General features: G+C 40.2%; 1 protein-coding gene and 1 long non-coding RNA gene across 6 annotated transcripts in view; one reads left to right on the top strand and one right to left on the bottom strand.

Moving 5' to 3' along the window:
• Positions 1 to 11,859, top strand: part of LGR5 (leucine rich repeat containing G protein-coupled receptor 5) — a 93,185-nt gene extending 81,326 nt beyond the window's left edge. For all 3 annotated transcript variants that reach the window (XM_037389393.1, XM_037389392.1, XM_037389391.1), the window contains 3 exons: positions 4,824 to 4,969; positions 5,970 to 6,053; positions 7,871 to 11,859. In XM_037389393.1, the coding sequence (XP_037245290.1) occupies positions 4,824 to 4,969; positions 5,970 to 6,053; positions 7,871 to 8,961 (1,321 nt within the window). In that variant the 3' untranslated portion in view covers positions 8,962 to 11,859. The remainder of the gene's footprint in view (positions 1 to 4,823; positions 4,970 to 5,969; positions 6,054 to 7,870) is intronic.
• On the bottom strand, positions 11 to 17,893 carry LOC119148820. Of its 3 annotated transcripts, XR_005104498.1 has the most exons (6): positions 17,469 to 17,893; positions 15,597 to 15,724; positions 15,404 to 15,503; positions 11,907 to 11,976; positions 4,215 to 4,425; positions 11 to 2,307 (listed from the first exon to the last, which is right to left on the bottom strand). It is a non-coding gene; the product is annotated as an uncharacterized LOC119148820 (long non-coding RNA). The 3 variants fall into 3 exon arrangements; XR_005104497.1 differs by lacking the exon at positions 11 to 2,307 and having other exon boundaries at positions 2,314 to 4,425; positions 15,290 to 15,503; XR_005104496.1 differs by lacking the exon at positions 11 to 2,307 and having other exon boundaries at positions 2,314 to 4,425.
• Positions 17,894 to 18,644: the final 751 nt, after the last annotated feature.

Genomic DNA, 18,644 nt, shown 5'->3' with positions numbered 1-18,644 from the left:
GTGAGTATATCATTAAAACTAATAAGTCACATTTGTGTTCATGTGCAATGGAAGGTGTGTCAGTGTGTAACGCATGTTACTTCGTATTGTCAGTCTTTGATGTGTGCTATTAAAACTGAAGCAAATATGACAAAAATGATAACTTTTTTATTATGCTTACTTTTACCTGAAGGAACTATGAAGAGTTTTGACATATTAACTCCAGTACTTTCTTAATACGAGCCACATCTGCTTCCTAGTGATATGTTTCAAAAGCTGTTAAAACAATATTGCTAGAAGCTTAGTGATATGTCCTTCTTCTACTGGATTGTGCTTACAGAACTTCCATTATTTTTAATGGAACACAGCAAATACCAAGGGAAGAATATACTCCTGAAGTTCCAAAACATTTGACCTCTTTTGTTTGAACATGTTTTTTCTGTAATCTTTTGATTAAGATTCAGATAATACTTTGCCATTATTACTAAAACATTTTGATGCTGGTAATTTTCTGCTGGATGCTCTGTGATAAAGGAAGGAAATGTTCTCTAGAGATCATTTGCAGCTCTGCCAGTCACTAGATGACTATAGAGAAATCACAGTAAAGACAGTTTTGCCTCTGACTTCAGGGTACTTGGGAGTGTCCCCTAACTCTGCCTTGATTTTTATATTTTAATTAGAGGATGCCAAGTGCAACATGTTTTTTGTGTATGTTTTACTGTAAAAGGTTTGAAATCGTAGAATTCAAAACAATTAAACTGTGCACGTAATTTCAGAATCATAGACTGGTTGGGGTTGGAAGGGACCTCTGGAGCTCATCTTGTCCAGCCACCCCTGGTAAAGCAGGTTCATCTGGAGCAGTTGCCCGGGACTGTGTCCAGACAGCTTTTGAATATCTCCAAGGGTGGAGGTTCCATCTTTATGTCTTTACTAGATTTGCTCTTTGCACTGGAAAAGTCCCATGAGTCTTAGCCAGGAGACAACTCAAGAAGATGTTACCACTAATGAAAAGGGGTGGAGTGTTTGGAGTTATCAGTAAGGGAGTCATCAGCAGAAGTGCAGTGTTGATTAAACCTCTGTGTACAGTACTGGAGAGATCCACACTAGAACACTTCTATGATGGCAGGTTGATATAAACTGAGACAAGAGCTGCAAAAAGTGGTTCCAAGGTTACAAAACAATGCCTTAAAAGTCTTAAACCATGTATTTTTAGTTTGTCACAGAACAGATTGGGCAGTGACTTCATCACAGTGTATGTACTTTATAACATGAACATTCAAAGTTCTAGAGGCCTCACACCTCTCTTACACTAGAGACCTTCAGATTGCTCTCAGAAGCAAGTACCATAAGAAATCATGAATGGCTAAGACTGAGCTTCTGCCATAATTTTTCTTCTCTTACTGACTGCCCACATTTTGAGGCAGGTGACAATTCTAAAATACCTGAAGGTTCTTTAAAAGAATGTGAACACAAGAAAATAGATTACTTCAACATAGTAAATATATAGTGATGTATATACCATGGCCAAAGGCATGAGAGGTGCTGCAGTAGTCCTAGAATAAGCCACTATTCAACTGAATTACGTAAGATTAGATTTTTTAATTCTCTTTTCAAAATTACACTTTATATGACGTTTCCACCAGTAAAATTATGTACATTGCTGAAATGCAACTACAGTGTAGTTAGTCTGGGTAAGTAGTTAGCAAGGATGTGTCAGACAGTAGCTTAAGTCTTAAAAAAAGGTGTAAAAAGCATGATTAATTTATCTAGAGTTGATTAACATCTGTAAGAACCAGTTATAGCCAGTCAGGAGAGAATGGGGTAAAATTCTGACCTGGAGTCTATAGGGCTTTGACCGTAAATCAAAATGAGGCCAGGACTTTACACAGGATCACCGCACAGGCAACGCATGAAGCCCCAAACTTGAACAGAGATCTAAAACAAAAGGAAATTTCACCCTTTGTAACTGTTGGAACTGGACTGGGTTACAACATTAAACAAATTCCTGTGTAAAAGCTTCCTGCTCATCTAAAGGGGTCATTGCTGTTCAATACATAGACACATCAAAGAGCCGAGCATCCTCTGCCCCACCTTCAGCAATGGCATGAGAATGCTCTACAGAGCTGAGCTGAGCCTGCTATGGCAAGCTTTGGGGCAGTAAAGTCAGGCTGCCAGCCACTCCTTCCTTCTTTATCTGATGCTTTGATTCAGCGCTGTAAAGAACTCCGTGATTTGCTCGTATTTTCTTCATAACTGTCCCTTCCCATTCACCATCAGCCCCACACCTTTGTGAGGTGGAAAATGAGCTTGTGATCTCTGCTGCTTAATCTAAAAACAGAAAAAAAAGAGGCATTACTTGCTGCAGGAAGAAAATTCTCAAGGCTACAGATATCATCAGTAAGATAAGCAGAATATAAAAATAAATTCAGCCAGTGTTTCTAAAAGAGTTTAATTTGACAAAGTCCAAATCTAATCACCCACATCAAATAAGCATCATTCGTAAAAAGGACTGCTTCCAGCACTATATAGCTGACAGTTGTGCTTGGGGGTTTTTTGTGGTTTTTTGTTGTTGTTGCTGTTAAATGTATCTTTTGCAAGAAAGAAATTCCTCTGTCACCAAGAAACGCTGATAGTATTTTTTCTGCATTGCAAAGAATGTTTTGTCCTCTGTGTTCTGGGTCCCAGTCATTCTGTGCAGTTACACTTCGCACACAGATTCAGAAGCATTCACCAGTTTGAGACCTGTATGTATTACTTAGTAACTCAAGGGAAAGAAACTCAAAGTGTTCAGTTTAAGAAAGGGTGCTAGAAAGATCTAGAGAGAGGTTAAGAAATGGGAGTCTTCCTCTTTAAAGATAATTTAAAAGTGGGGTTTTAGGGGTTGGCTATTTCCTTGAAGTAGTGGACCAGTACAATGTGAGAGGTCCTCACTTCCAGCGTATGACAGACCAGCAGGCTGGTCGGAGTGCAGCGGCGTCTGGACATCTGTCATTATTAAGCACAGAGGGCTGCTGGAATAACCAGGGAATACATCTCCGTTAGTCCCCTGAGCCTAAAAAAGCCCCAGCTGTGTGAATGTCTTCCAAAAGGTCTGAAGCCACAAGTGGCAGTGATCACCTTCCAGAACTGTCAGTGTATCTTCTCATAATTTTTTGGTGTTTATGGGGATTTTTTTTCAGAAAAGGGGCATTTCTAGTTGGGGATTGAGATTGTTAGTCTAGTAGCCTGTGGGTTTAATGATAATAATATATTTAAAATCGCTTCTGGGAAATAAGTTCAAAATGTTTAATCAAGACAATTCCTTATTTTCAAAGATGGCATACACAGAAATTAGTTAGAAATTAAATATTTAAATCTGCTGGCATGAGGTTGCTTGATAGTTAGATCTTGGTTTATCTTGAACTTTTATTGGACTGAGTACCTTAAAAATACCTTACGTAGCTTTTTGTATTGGGTACAGTATCTGTACCTTTTGTATTTCTGTTGGGAATTAGCAACAATATTGTAAGTATATAGAATCTAAATACCCCAGAATGCACTAATTTAAAAATCACTTTAGAGCTTGGGGTTCTGTTTGTTTCCCTTTGTACCAAGCTTTTGACTGGCACGCAAGTTTTAAGTCCTGTTGGCACTGGGCTCGATTCAGACTGATTTCTTGGAGGATTTTTCAGGGGGTTAGACGTTGCTTGCAATGCTCATTATGTTAATTTATGTGATTAACCTGTTGAAAGTAATGTGATAGGAGGACCTAGTTCTGGTTTATTCCTTTTAAGTCAGAATAACTTCTAACCATTTCTTTATCTTTGAATTTTTTCATTTATTGGGCTTTTGGAATTAAGGTGAGTTGTTAGGTTTTACTGTGTACTATTGGTGAACTCTGCAAATTAAGTATCTCTGCTTCCAAAGCATAAAATATTTTTTAAGGAATAGAAGCAGTACTCTACAGAACTTGGATATATGTAGTTCTTTGCTACCCCAGCATTTGCACATCTCCAAAGGAATTAAGTTCAGAATATACTAGAAATGAGCAATTTTCTGACAACAGAAACCCTCAAAATCATTGAAACTCACTGACCTATACTCAGCTATGTGTTAGGAATAACAATGATCTTAAAAGAGTTAGGAATGAGCATCCAGTGTCCTGCAATGACCATGCTCATTTCTAAGACAATTAATAAAGTAAAATATTTTCCTCAGTGATACCTGTTTTCACACACAGTGCCCGATTCATTCACCTTGTGGTTTAGAACACTGCTTTCTTGATCCATGCACGAGAGACAATCTCTTTTTTGCCGTCTTACTGTGAGAACAGTTGGATGTGGAAAGATGTGGATAAAGTTTGAATTCCAAAAGATCTCATCCTCCCAAAACTGCAGAAATTCCATTTGGGAAGTTATGTTTTGGTATTGCCTGTTAGGAAGGTGGATGCAGTTGTGATCTTTGGATCTGCTTTTTTAAGAGAAAACATTAAGAAAGTAACATAGAGAAACTGTTGAGTTACACTGTAAAATCATTCAAAATCATATAACAGAAATACAGCTCTAAGAGTAACATTCGCTCATCAGCAAGGCACATGTCTCCTACCTTCATATCTCCCATGAAAATGCATAAGAAAACTTCATTGTGCCTTTACTAAAATTAGCCTAGAAATCACCTGCATTTGTGATGCGGAATTTTATTTCTGAGTCCTCATTTTGTATTACGATGACTGATTTTTACCCCTAGGTATTTCAGTCGTGGTTATTTCACCAAGTTCCTTTGTGCTAGCAGTGGAGGAGTAGTACAATCCAGTAACTCTGGTGCTAAACTAGTATCATGGCACGCTTCCTTTTTTTCTTCTACAGGGTCATGGAAATGCCTTACGCTTATCAGTGCTGTGCCTTTGGAGTTTGTGAGAGCCACTACAAAATTTCCAGCCAATGGAACAAAGATGAGAATAGCAGCATTGACGATTTTCACAGAAAGGATGCTGGGTTGTTACAAATTCACGGTAATTGTCATCATTGGCTTTTAAATATACCTGAAGGCTGTGAGCAGCCCGTGATGTTAAACAACTCCAATACTCTTTTACAGTCACAGAGGCAGCCTTTCCCTCTCTCTTGCCTGATAATATGTTATTCAAGCATTCTTATACTTAGCAAACTCATTTTTTCAAGTCTGCCTTTTCTTCAGAAATCTCACTTGTTCATCTCTCCATCTAAATAATAACTATAATAATGTGGGAAGTGAAATCTTCCCTTTATGTGAGAGACCGGGAAGTGGTGCTGGTATGTAACCCCATCCAAGAGCAGGCCAGCAAAGATCTAGTTTCTCGGCAGTCTTGGAAACAGCAATGCACCCTTGGCTCTCCTGCTGCCCACATGCTTCAGGATGAGTCGTGGAGCTTACATGGCTACTTTGGCATAGCTGTTGATATTTTTCTTCCCAGCACTTCCTGGGTACCAGAGAGGGCATCTGCTCTCCAGGGCAGATGACTACTATATTTTTCTTCCCCTTCAGCACAAGGTCTGTTAATTGACCTGTTACGTAGGTACACTTATACATGTTATACCATCCTGCTGCTTTCTGTGCCATCTCTGCTCCTGCGAACTAAGTCTCAGTTCAGGGCTAGCCCCAGCAAAAATAGAGCCAAGAATATGTGGTAAGGTGTTGACGTGAGGAACACAGAAAAACTTGGGTTAATTCTTAGTAGCCTGGTGCAACAGCAGAATTCATATTTTGAACTCCTTCCTAGGCAGTTGTCACACTGCAAATTAGGTAATAGAGACCGTATCTGTAAGTGATTATTTTCAGAGAAGTGATGTAACCTTTTAAATAATCCTGAGTACAGTATTTCAAAACCAGGTAGGCATGCATCTGCTTCTGCTCGCAGTTTGGCAGGCAAAGGGACAAGACCAGGCCTTAAATATCACAGATATTTTTGCAATTTGTACTAAAAGAAGTTTTCCTGAAAATTACAAAATCAAATCTGGGTATTTTCTCTCCCACAGATGAGCGTGACTTTGAAGATTTTTTTCTTGACTTTGAAGAAGATTTGAAAGCTCATCATTCAGTGCAATGCTCACCTTCTCCAGGTATGAAACTGCCAGACAGATAGGAGTCCAAGCACAGTATTACCAGATACTCTAAATGCAGCGCAAACTCTGAATCTGATACTAGGATTGTAACATGATGTTTTGCAATAAATTGATGAGATTAATACAAATACTTGGCACAGTAACATAACATTTTGCATTGCAGTCCAGAACACTATGCAGCTACTAAATCCATATAGGAACATAACAAAAGTTTTACCCAGTCCTGAAGCAGATCCTCACTCTGGGCCCCTTTTCACAGGAACTGATCCCCTTAAGGGAATGAGAGAGCAAAGACTGTTCTACCAAGACACAGATGATAAAGGGGAGCAGAATCTGCTCAGTCTTTTGCAAACCTGAAGTAATTCATGTGAACTTCACTGAGTTATTCTATAACTGAGATTCCTGAACAACACACAGTTTAGTTCAGTGTCTAGGAAATACCAAGCACTACTGTACTGGCGTACACAGTCCATCACAAAGGACCCCCAGCACTGTCATTTTTCTTACGGAATGGTGCATCCCTGGCTTCACAGTGTGGCAGAAAGGAAAAAAAAATGCATTGATTGAATTGCAAAGCTACAAGTCACCAATTCCACTGAAACTTTCCTTTAAGGCAAGGAAAGAAACATGTCTTTGAAAGGTCACTTCTAGCTTTAACAGCCATGGTCTTAAGTTTTACTTGCTTGATTCAGCAAACATTTTCTCTAGCCAGTCTTTCATTGTGAAACATGAACAAAAAACCCCAAGTGACAACTCGTAAGTCAGCATTCATTCCAAGCCAAGATCCTTGTTTGTAACAGCAAATAATAACAAAATTTTTAAAGTTATGTAAAGAGGAATAGAAAAGGCAGGAAGCCAAAGAATTTAGAATTATTTGACCATCACATATTCTCCTATGGCCTAAATATAACTACCGAGTTCACAAAAACATTGCTGTCTCCAAGGCAGGTTATCACCAGACCCAAGAGAAAATTTAGCTTCCATGCTGATCTTTCTAATGGTATCTTAGAAAAACATGCAAACTGACACAATAGAAGCCTACTTGATGGCAACAGCTGCAGTCATATGGAGTGCATCTCAGCTGAGGACTTTGTGTCTTCATGGAGAAGCACAGACCACTGTGACGGACTTGCTTTGAAGGAGTATAGCTGGCTCATACCAAGATAAATAATGTTTCTCAGACTGCAGAGCATTCAGCTTCAATGGCACAATATATGCACCTCAATTCTATGAGAATACACAGCAGGCTTCTATCATAATGACCTGACTTTAGCCACAAGTCACCAGAAGACCCTCCAAAAAGGCAGCACTTCCTAATGCAAAGGCAGCCTCAATTTTCTTGGACTGTGTAATGACGTGTTAAAAGGCGGCCAGAGTGCATCTGTCTGTATCCATTACGTCACACTTCACCAGGACTCATTAGCAGCTTGTCCTAGTTTAGTGAGAGGTGGTTTTTTTCAGCTTTTTTTTTTTTACACACCAACAAACATCTCAGAATTTCTGGAAACTACAGAAAGTTCACATTGCACTTGTACTGCTAGGCACAAAAAGAAACCCATAGACTGTTCGAGTTGAGGAGCAAAGACTCATGTGCACCAGTAATGCAACATAAAGCATGCATTTAGCAGCATGTTGTCAACGTCTCAGATTACTCCAAAGGAAAAGCAAATTTCCAGCTCCCCTTTTGGACTGAAATTCACTGCTTGGCTGTGCTGAGAACCTGCAAGACACATGAAATTTAACGTCTTAGAAAGCACAAAATTACTTTTCAGTTTACATGGGTTTCCCTTGCCCTTTCTATTTTGTCATTTCAGGTCCCTTCAAACCATGTGACCATCTGTTTGGTAGCTGGCTGATCAGAATTGGAGTGTGGACCATAGTGGGTTTGACCTTCATTTGCAATGCACTGGTGTCTGCTACAGTTTTCAGATCTCCATTGTGTATGTCCTCCATAAAACTTTTGATTGGTTTAATAGCTATTGTAAATGCCTTGATGGGTCTGGCCAGCGGAGTGCTGGCTAGCGTGGATGCATCAACCTTTGGGAGCTTTGCTCAGTACGGAGCACGGTGGGAAAGTGGAATTGGTTGCCAAATAACTGGCCTTCTCTCCATTTTTGCTTCAGAGGCTTCCATTTTCCTTCTTACCTTAGCTGCACTTGAACGTGCATTCTCTGTGAAGCACGCTACAAAGTTTGAAACAAAATCCTCCATTGCTAGTGTAAAATTTTCCATTTTCTTTTGCTTTATGTTGGCACTAATCATTGCAGCGATACCACTCCTCACTAGAAGTGAGTATGGGGTTTCTCCACTTTGTTTGCCACTACCGTTTGGAGAGCCCACTGCTATGGGCTACATGGTAGCGCTGGTATTGCTGAACTCCCTTTGTTTTCTGGTAATGACTATTGCTTACACAAAGCTCTACTGTAGTTTAGAAAAGGGAGAACTAGACAGCATTTGGGATTGCTCTATGGTCAAACATATAGCCTTGCTACTTTTCACTAACTGCATTCTTTATTGCCCTGTGGCCTTCTTATCTTTTTCCTCCTTACTAAACCTCACTTTTATCAGCCCAGAAGTGATTAAGTCAATACTGCTAGTGATTGTCCCACTGCCTGCATGTCTAAACCCACTCCTTTATATACTTTTCAATCCACACTTTAAGGAGGACTTGGGAAGTCTGCGAAAGCAAACTTTGTTATGGAGGAGATCAAAACATGCTAGCCTGATCTCTGTGAATTCAGAAGACATAGAAAAACAATCTTGTGACTCAACACAAGCATTGGTAACCTTCACAAGTGCCAGCATATCATATGATATGCCTACCAGCAATTCACTAATGCCATCGTCGTACCAAATGACAGAAAGCTGCAATCTTTCATCAGTTGCGTTTGTTCCATGTCGCTAGTTTCAGTGGCAGTAAAGAAAATACCTGTTTACAAAGTTTTTAATCCTGAAAGCAAGTATTGATGTGTGCATATAAGCTAGAGAGTGCCTCTGAATTATTGTTACACACGTCAGAAAACAGACAATGACAAAACTTGCAGCAGGCTGAAAATCCAATACATGAGCCTTCTCAGCCTACTTTGGAAATGCTGGGATGAAGAAACTGAAAGCTTCTGCATTTTGTCCAGTTGTATCAGCTGCTCTCTTTTAAAGTAGAACTACTCAGAAAGGGCATCAGTTGGTGAAGAGCAAAAATAGCATATTAAATTGGTAAGACTTTTTTTCAAAGCATCACCTGATACAGTTTGTTTTCAGGGACTGGTGGGTTTATTCCTGTTTATTGTAATTTGGTTTTAATAATAGGTTTTCAGTGCCATGGTTGTTTTTATAAGCATCTCTGTATGGCCTGCATTCAGCAAGGTGTCTAAATGGAAGAGTAGTCCTGTTCAAGTCCTAAAGGTTTCTGCAGAATAGATTTTGATGAAGTTCCATGTTTGATAAAACTGATTTAATAGTTTAACTGACATTTGGTTTGGTTTTTAGAAGCCGTCTGACTTGATAAAGCATTTTTAATTGTCAGCTAAACCTACAGAATTAACATGATGTGAAAGAAGTTAATTAAGATCCTGTTAAGTGCTTGAAATGTAATTGTAAATGGCAAGCTATTGTCATGTGGATATTTTTCCAGTGAGGTTCTGCACAGTTTAGTCCTGAATTGCTACTATGCCAGTAGAATTACTCCCAGAATTACTGCTGATAAAATTATCAGATGACTTATAGAATTTGTGGGTGGAAAATACTATACAGAAAGTCATCAATAAAAAAAAGACTGGCATGCTTAGGGCAATTAAAGGACACTAAAGGCACTCACATAGAAACATTCACTTAAGGTAATTTGTCTAGGAACAAAAAAATGTCGTCCTGTTCATGGCATGATCTCTGTCCTGCGAAACAGTGATTCTAGAAACCTTCTAGTTCATGGTCACTAGCCAGTTGAAGATTTAGAGGCCACTGTGTCCTTTTGGCCAAGGACAGCCAATATCCTTAGCCAAGGCAATATCAAGGAGTGAAGAGACTGTATGATCTGTGTTCTTAGCACTGATGCAAGCACTACTGGGATATTTCAAACAGTTCTTGCATTCACATGCTGTAAAGAAGATTGTGAAATTGAAAAGGATATGAATATCATAAACTTAAAACAGCTTAAGAAAGAAGTGATTTGATCACAGTTTACAAGCAGCTACTTTGAGAAACAGAAGTTTGAGAGCAGAGGACTACTCATTCAAAAGAAGAATCTGGTAAAATAGATCGGAATTAGACATTAGGGATATGCAGCATAGAAATAAAGGTGTGAATTGTTGGCAGTGACGGTCATCAGCTAGTGGAACTCTGTCATCAAAAATCTCTAAATTCAAGCTGGATATATTGCCAAAAATTGTATTGGAGCAGCTATTGGAATTCAGGGCCTTCTAATGGCTTTGGTTTAGATTAGATTAGCGCAGAGTTCCTGTCTGGCTTTAAATCTGTTAATACTTTGCTGAATCAATGCAGGTATGTTTACACATCAGAAGCATCCCAGTTAGAGAGAAGAGATTTCAGGTCTTTGTCAAGTCAAAATATCTCAGACAACACAGCCACCTTCACTTCCCTGGAATATCAGTCTTTGACCTCAACCAAGCCATCAGGGGATATTCCAGTATCCTTTTCTCAGGCCTGGCACCTTCTGCTCAAGTAAGCTGATCATTTAAGACATGAAAGTGCACAAGTTTCCTTTTTTTTGTTGTTAAAAATAGCTCCCCGAGGAGTAACATTTAATAGCCTAGTCCTCACTGCTCAGTTAATGGCCATTCAACCTCCAGGTGAATGAGACTAATTTTTTAACATTACCAAGATTAGGCTAGCCCAGTAATTAAGGTAATCAGTTACAGATGATCTCTGTTGTTCATCTGTTACTGTATATAAAACTTCCTGGGACTCAGGATGGATTTTCACAATGAAGAATTTGTTGCCAACGATAGATACGCCTTGATTTTCTTGTCCATTCACACTGGCGTATTTTTAGATTTGCAGTTACAGATGGCATCAGTTGACTTTGGCTGACGTGTTCATCCTTCAGGAAAAGAAAATGAACCGGTGCCGAAGTTATGTATGATAAAGTCAGCTGAGTGCTTATCTTAATCCTTTATCTCCTGTGGCTTTTTAAGCAGTGCAGCGTACAGCTGTAGAACAATGCCTGAAACCACTTTGGATTAAACAGACGATCAGTCAACCATTGCACAATAGCTATTACCATGTTTACTTAGCTTTAATTTAACTGGGGTCCATCTGTGCTGCACTGCTTATGTCAGTGAAATTCCTTTCAGCTCGCTATATTTAAGAAGTTTGTAAAGTGATTTGAGAAGCAAAAGAATGTTATAATTCTAAAGACTAGTTAAAGAAAGCCTCTTTTATCAGAACTGTTTTAGCTTGCAGAAAGTCCTAAAGGCTTTGTGTCTTATTTTTGTAAGCATGTTTGAAATATTTTGATCGGATATTGTAAACTTGAAATTGTTAAAATCATTTAATAGATTTTTAAAGTAAAATGTGTAAATATAGAACTGTATTTATTATTACAGTGAAATGCAACCACAGTAAAGGACATGAGATTAAGCCCTGTACAGTTTCATATTGATATTTACTATATTTTCTGCTCATATATATTACTAAATTCATTATCTGTAAATAATATAATGTAAATGTATAGTGATTGTAAATAGGTGACATGCTTTCTTTTCTATCAGTGTTCAAAACATACGTAAGTTGTAATAAAATGTGACTACACAGTAAAGAGCATTTAATCAGGACCTAACACCTCACAAAATGGCGTGCGTCCTCAATTACTCCTTCCAAAGTTATTGTAATACTTACACTAACTTCCCTAGTTTTCCAGAATTCTCGGTGAAGTATAAATTACAGGTTGCATGCTCCGTTAGGTGTCCTGGGAGAAAAAAAAAAAAAAGAAAGCATAGTGTTTAATTTCAAGACAGACTAAGTTTTTCACCAAAACTTTGCTCACAGACCCTTATCAACAGATACTGCTCCCTGTGCACGCTGTCCATATCTCAGTGACGGCCGCTCACCATTGCCACCTGCGAGACTGGCACCTCCGACTGTGTGATACGGGCATGCACCAGGCCAGACGACGAGCACGCATGCATGAACAGCAGGTCTCAGACCGCACTGAACCACGTAAGGGATGAGGTTCTGCTGCACTAGGCTGCTGCTTCTGGTGAGGCAGCAAATTCTCCCACATGCTTCCCTATTTTCTCCCCTATCCCTTATGTGGCAGGTGAAGCAGGACGGGGGATTACCAAGCAGCTGGAAAAGTTCATCTGATACATGGAGAGAGGCAGTAGCACATCATGTATGAAATCCATAGGATGCAGATGCTAAGGGCCAGTGAAAGGGGGGCCCTAAAACATAGGACTTGGCAAGAGTCAGGTTGCTCAGGCTGCGCTGGCAGTTACGGCTCAGTTGAACTAAAGACAAGCAGCAGCTAAGCACAGTCATGTCATCATCTAGGCATCGAGGAAAGGCAAGACAATGGATGCATTCCGTTAGGAGGGACAGCAGCACAGGGCAGTTACATGTGCTTTGTTTGTCAGAGACTGTAAGTCATCTCTGTGAAGTATTTGAGGGAAAGAGGTAAAACACCAATGACGTAAAAACTCTTGAGAAAGCAATTGTTTGGTCAGGAATTCGTTCCATATGGTAAGTAACAAATTAGAAAGATTTTGAAAAAGTAAGTAAAATGATCCTAGATGTAAATTGATCTTAGCAGGGAGTGTGTAGGTTCTCAGCGTAGATGAGGAGGTTAGAGAGGATGGGGTTACTTCAGCCAGAAGGGCCCGCAGAGAAGTAATTTTATTGGGCGAGTTTCAGAATAGCCTTACTGAGGTGGGACAGAACCAGCAGTGAATGGGGATGAGAAAGGCATTAATTATCTTTAGGAGTAAAAAACCAGAAGCATGACAAAGACAGCACAGGGGAGTTCATAAGCCAGGGAGGAGAGAAGGCTTCAAGAGAGGATACAATAGGCAGTTTTATGGGATATTGAGAAGGGTGGTGAAGTTTTGTGAAGGATGAAGAGCTCAAAATGGATAGAAAAGGATGGAAGCAGTGTGATGGCTGAGAAGATTTAAATGGTAAAAAAAACAGGCAGTAAAGATGCTTTCACATGCCCTTACTTGTACCAAACAGCATAAGCAGTATTAGAGCTGGGGGCCATAAAGGAGAAGAATGAAATTGTGTTATCTGAGAAGGGGAATACTGTGGCTTGAACACGGAAGGGGAAAAGAATTAACTATGAAGAATGAATGGGCTGTTGGAGAAAGCCTCACTGCGGAAGGGACTTGGTACGTGGAAGAAAGATTTTTATTAATTTATGTACCAAATAGTGAGCAGTAGTGCTTGTGGTCACAACTTGGATGTTCTGGGCAATGTACTATCGCACGTAAGTACAGGTGACTTCTTCCTTAAAGCACTCGTGCCACAGATATATATTGTTATCTGCAATAACACCTGTAGGAGAGTTTACTGCAGGCTCATGTGATGGGTTATTTAGGTGGAGCAGACGGAGCGAGCCACCAGCTCACTGCTCTGGTACGCTAGGTACATTACTGAGTTGTATCTGGGAACTTGTTCTCAGGGAAGTTGGAGATATGTGAATGGGCAGGGAAAAAGAGCTAGTCAGAGGTACAAGTGAAAGCCATAAAGAAGATGGGGTCACCTGTAAGAAAGGTGGATGGGGATAAAGGCCAAGCCTTAGCAGACACTAGCAGAGAAGCACAGAGAATGATGTTGCACATGAAATGCTGTATCAGCTGGGCCTGTGGCTTCAGACCTCATTCCCAGAACGGCAGAGAACATCCCTGGGTAACCTGGTGGTCATACTTGATCATGAATTGAGACCAACCACTTCCTTGCTGTTGCTGCTGCTCCGCGTTTGCTTTCTGCCTAAGTGGCCTACATATACTGGACAGCAAGAAAGCTGCTGCCACAGCACAAAGTATCAAACTATCTCCTATCCATGTGCTCTGTAATAGGAATTCCAGCTTTACAGTCTTGAGCACCACTTATTTCTTATGGCTGTTGTATGAAACACTGGTCTAATAATCTCATCGTCCGCCATTTCTCTGTCATCAGTTTAGGTTGCAGTATGGAAGTCAAGGTCTTGCTGAAAACCTCATTACTCAACCACTTATGAAAAGCTCAAGTAATGAAAAATGTTTGTAGCAAAACTAATGTTCTTTCTTCAGGAAAGCATTGGAAGACAAGAAAGTGGAGACAGAAGAGTAAGAACACGAGTATGGGAAAGCTAGTAACAGAAGACCTGAACTAGGATCACAGCAGCAGCAACAGTGTTAAAAAAACCTTTCCAGATCCACGAGGCACGGTAGTTTTGCAGATGCTCAGGTACTGCAGGAGAACATAGCTCTCAAACTCCAGCAGAGCTGCACTGCTTCCACCAGCAAAGTATAGACCAGCACCTCCACCAAACAAAATAAGTGCCTTGTGTTCTCTTTACGTAAACTGCCAACCAGGGGACAAATCTCTCCTTCCGCCACATTGTTATTGTAAAAAAATAATGTGGCTATTATTGTACCTTATCTAAACTGAGCCTAGGAAATTGATTCAACTCTTTATCTGTCTTTGCTTGAACAGAGTTCCAGAAATTTTAAAGAAAATTTCAAATTTACCCATGCTAATAAAGTAGAAGGAAATCCATGTGTTTTACCCAACACTTGCAAGCGTAATGGAAAGAAAAGGCAGCGCCAACATTAAGAACATCTTGTTCACATAATGAGAATCACAGACTTGTGCTCCAGTGACTCTGGAGACATAGGAAATATGAGTATTTTCCCCCCATAAAACAATTTGTTGTGGCATTGTCAAAATTATCTAAGGATCCGATCTCAGTCACAGGAAAAAACAAACATTAAGAATATTCCTCTTGAGAGCTGGCCCACAGCCAGGATTTCTAAAAAACTCAAGTCACAAAGAGTCCACTCAAAATCCCTATTTAATCTTTTTACAGGTGGCAACATTTTCCACTTGTCAAGCAAAAAATATGCTTCATTAACAAGGGAAAAAACTGCCCATTGTGAATTTCAAGACTTCCACTAAGTATTATGCATGCATATACTAAGAGTCTTCTCCAACTGGCCTTAAAATCTCAAAACAAATACTTCAAGGAAGTTTCAAACATCTCCTTTATCGTCTAGTGTCATTCTTGGTATGTAATCACTTACGTTTTGACAGGTGTCTGCAGTTATTAATTTGGTTCCATGCATAACAACAGCTTCTCAGGACCATCTACAGATGTCACCGCATTTATTATCAGCATTTCCAGTTCATGAACTGACCTTTTCCTTCAAGAAGGAGCTCTCCTGGCCTTCTAAGAAAAAAGGTAGCCATAGTTCTACGTTTGCTCTTTTGTTTGGTGATGACGTGGCTATTTAATACCTGTTAAATTCAGTGTGATCGATCAGCAAGGTGGAAAGCTTATTTGTAGCACTAAGACAGACATTTCTTTAAAAACAGGGTTTATATACTTACCTCAAGTTTCACCTACAGCTGCTTGAAAATCGTAGGAAGCTTGAAGAAAACAATAAACATCAAATTTTCCACTGGACTTGTCTCCATTTTGCAAGCAAATTTAACACCAGCCCACACCTATCTCCAGTCTGTGGAATACAGAGAGGCTTAAGATGCTCCAGTTGCCAGAACAGTCATCACTTATGTTCACACTTGAAGATCTAAAATCCATCACACTAGGTCCTATGCCAAAATACAAGACAAATAGCAGGCCAAAGTTCACAAGACCTACCCTGCAAGAAAGCATGTCATTTCACAACTTGCAGGAACAGTCTTTAATCTAGCACTTTTCATTCTGACCCAATTTGCTAACTTAATATTTTAAAAGGCAAAAATAGGACTACATTCATGAGAGTCCATTTAATGTCATGCAACTTCAGTATGAATTTCTTAAGGCCAGGAGCTAGTTCTCTGCACCATGGGCAGGATTTAGGAACTTCATTTACAGTATAGTCTTAACTCCAGCAACAATTAAAGTCAATCAGCGTTTCCTGTTGGAGAACAGGAATCCCCACGTGTCTGTGCAGAAACTCCTGTTTATATTTTTAAATGTCCTGATATGATGGAATACGCTGACTGTGTAAGCCCGGTGCGGAGGGGACATACTCAGGAAGTATACCTTTTTGGCACTATCCCGTTCCTTTGTGGCTCACTTCAAAATGCTGTCGCCTTGAAGGCAACTGGACAATTTCTCTGTTCAGCCACAGATTCACCCGACACCGTTGCCCTCCTGTTCATACAAAAGCTGCTGCTCTGGGTGACGCTGCTACTTCCCCACTGCCACCTCTACCTCCTCTGTCCCACTCCTCTCGTGCTGCTGGCTAAGTAATAGCCAAGATGTGCTTCTCACATATCGGTTTAGATTCCAGAAAGCTTTGCAGTTTTGGGGACATGCACTCTTGCTTGCATTTATCCCGGTGAAGGGGAGTCTATATCAGCTCCTAGTTTCAAGAAACTTTCTTCCCAAACTGCGGAATAACGATATGAATTACTAGACCTATTGATGGTATAGGCTGTAGGTCTTGGTGTCCTGCACACTTGGAAATGGTACCATCATCAGTACAGAATAGGCTGATGCAGAGGCAGTGACAGGAGTTACCCAGTCATACGTTACAGTAATATACAACAACTGCAGTCACAGGGCAGTCGGCTGAAAATTTTTCACCTGCTTTTGTGGGCAAGTTTGCATTGCTACCTGCAAAGCCAGTCTAAAACCATTTCAGGGAGCCATGTACTCTGAGGACATGAAGACCTTTCTCATTGCATTCATTTTAAGAATTTTAATTTCCCCTGTGCACAGCATGACAACTATTCAACTACATCTCTCTGCCACCCAGGTTTTGAAAAATAAGATATAAAGAAGATCAGTCATAATGTCTTAAATTTTCTCACTCTTCTAGCACAGATCATTACAGTTAAGAAAACCATCTTAATAGGAGAATGAAGCGAAGCCGGAAGGGATCCACGTGGATGCACAGCACAGGGTCAAATCCTGCAGGAACATGGAGTCCCCTGCATGGGTTAAACACCCCCATCTTGAAATAATCTGCAAACTGCATGAGGAGAGCAAAGTACCAGTCTGCGGTGGGGTGTGGGGGTGGGGGTGTGGGTGATGGAGCACAATGGAGATAAACTGATCTAACTGGCTGGTTATTTGGGAAATAACCCCAGTATGCAAAAATGATTACTTTGAAAGGGAGACAGGTTACCAGTCTAGGGACTACATCACATAATAGGGTAACTGCAAACTAATACATCATTCCTACCCTTTGTGAGGAGTTATTCCTCTGTTACTGAAGGAGTAACTAGGAAAGAGAGCCCTCCGATGCCTACCTTGTGAAGCCAAGCACTTCAAAAGCAGAGGGAGTCGGATGTCTCAGTTCTCGCTGAGCTGATCTGGAAATAACAGCAGTCTTGAAGATCTTATGAAGGAACAGAGACCTGACACCAAAACTTCCTTAGCCATGTGCGATGACCAGGCCCTTCTCTTGCTTTCACCGGAGCGTTTTCCGACAAATACATCAAGGGAACTATAGCTGCCAGGCCGTGCTGATGTGATATGAAGGGAATACCTGGAGGAAACTTTGAGCAATGATGCCTATGCCAAAAAAGCAATGGTGCGTCCTGTTGAGGAGGGAAGCAATGAGGTCTACATTAAACTGATCGGCTCCCAAAAGGGCCATGTGTGAATATGGGAGCAGATCTCAGGTATGATGCAGAAGTCCACGGCTTATCTACCTGAAAATTGGCAGACTTGAGTGACGTGATACACAGCGTTGTTATTATTATTATTATTATTATTATTATTATTATTATTATTATTATATAGGCATCTGGCTGCAGCCCCCCAGCTTCCTGAACAAGAAGTTTCACGACTGAAAGGCCTGAGCCCTCCTTGCTCCAGGCTTAAAAGTACCGCAAGCAGAGCACTTAGCAATTTGCCCATCTTCAAGACAGCAGAGAGGTTCTATAGAGGCTGACAGGTGGAATTTGGAAGAGGCACAAGAAAAGACAACCTGTGAAGAAACTGGAGAAAGAACATTTTAAAAATCTCATTGTCACTAAGTGTCTCATTCCAAACAGCAGCAAAGGCAAACTGAAATGGCAGCGGAGGGCTGTGCAACACCCTTCACTGGTATTGCAGAAGGGGGGAGAAAGATCTCCAGTCTTAGATAAAGACATGTATGTGCACCCACAGTCTGAGACTATTTGCAGAGGATCAGTCAAAAAAGAGGATAAAGATTCTCACGCAGAAACAGAACTTTTCCATGAAAAAAAAAGAAACCATTAAAAAACCCACCTTTATACAAGGGTCAGCAGAAAACAAACAAAACAAATCATTGTGGTTTATTGGGTTCATCAAGGGTTAAATTCAGTGAACTGATAAGCTATTCAAAATTCAAATACTCTTTTTCTTCTAATCACTCCAGTTACACACGAATGAGTGATGCTAGCTTGTACAGAGCGGAAACTAAGTCAAAATAAATTACCAGTATTCATTATTTAGTT

This window comes from Falco rusticolus, chromosome 5, assembly GCF_015220075.1.
Source record: "Falco rusticolus isolate bFalRus1 chromosome 5, bFalRus1.pri, whole genome shotgun sequence".
Lineage (NCBI taxonomy): Eukaryota > Metazoa > Chordata > Aves > Falconiformes > Falconidae > Falco > Falco rusticolus.
The sequence above is the reverse complement of the archived record's forward strand: the minus strand, read 5'-3'. Positions and strand labels throughout refer to the sequence as shown.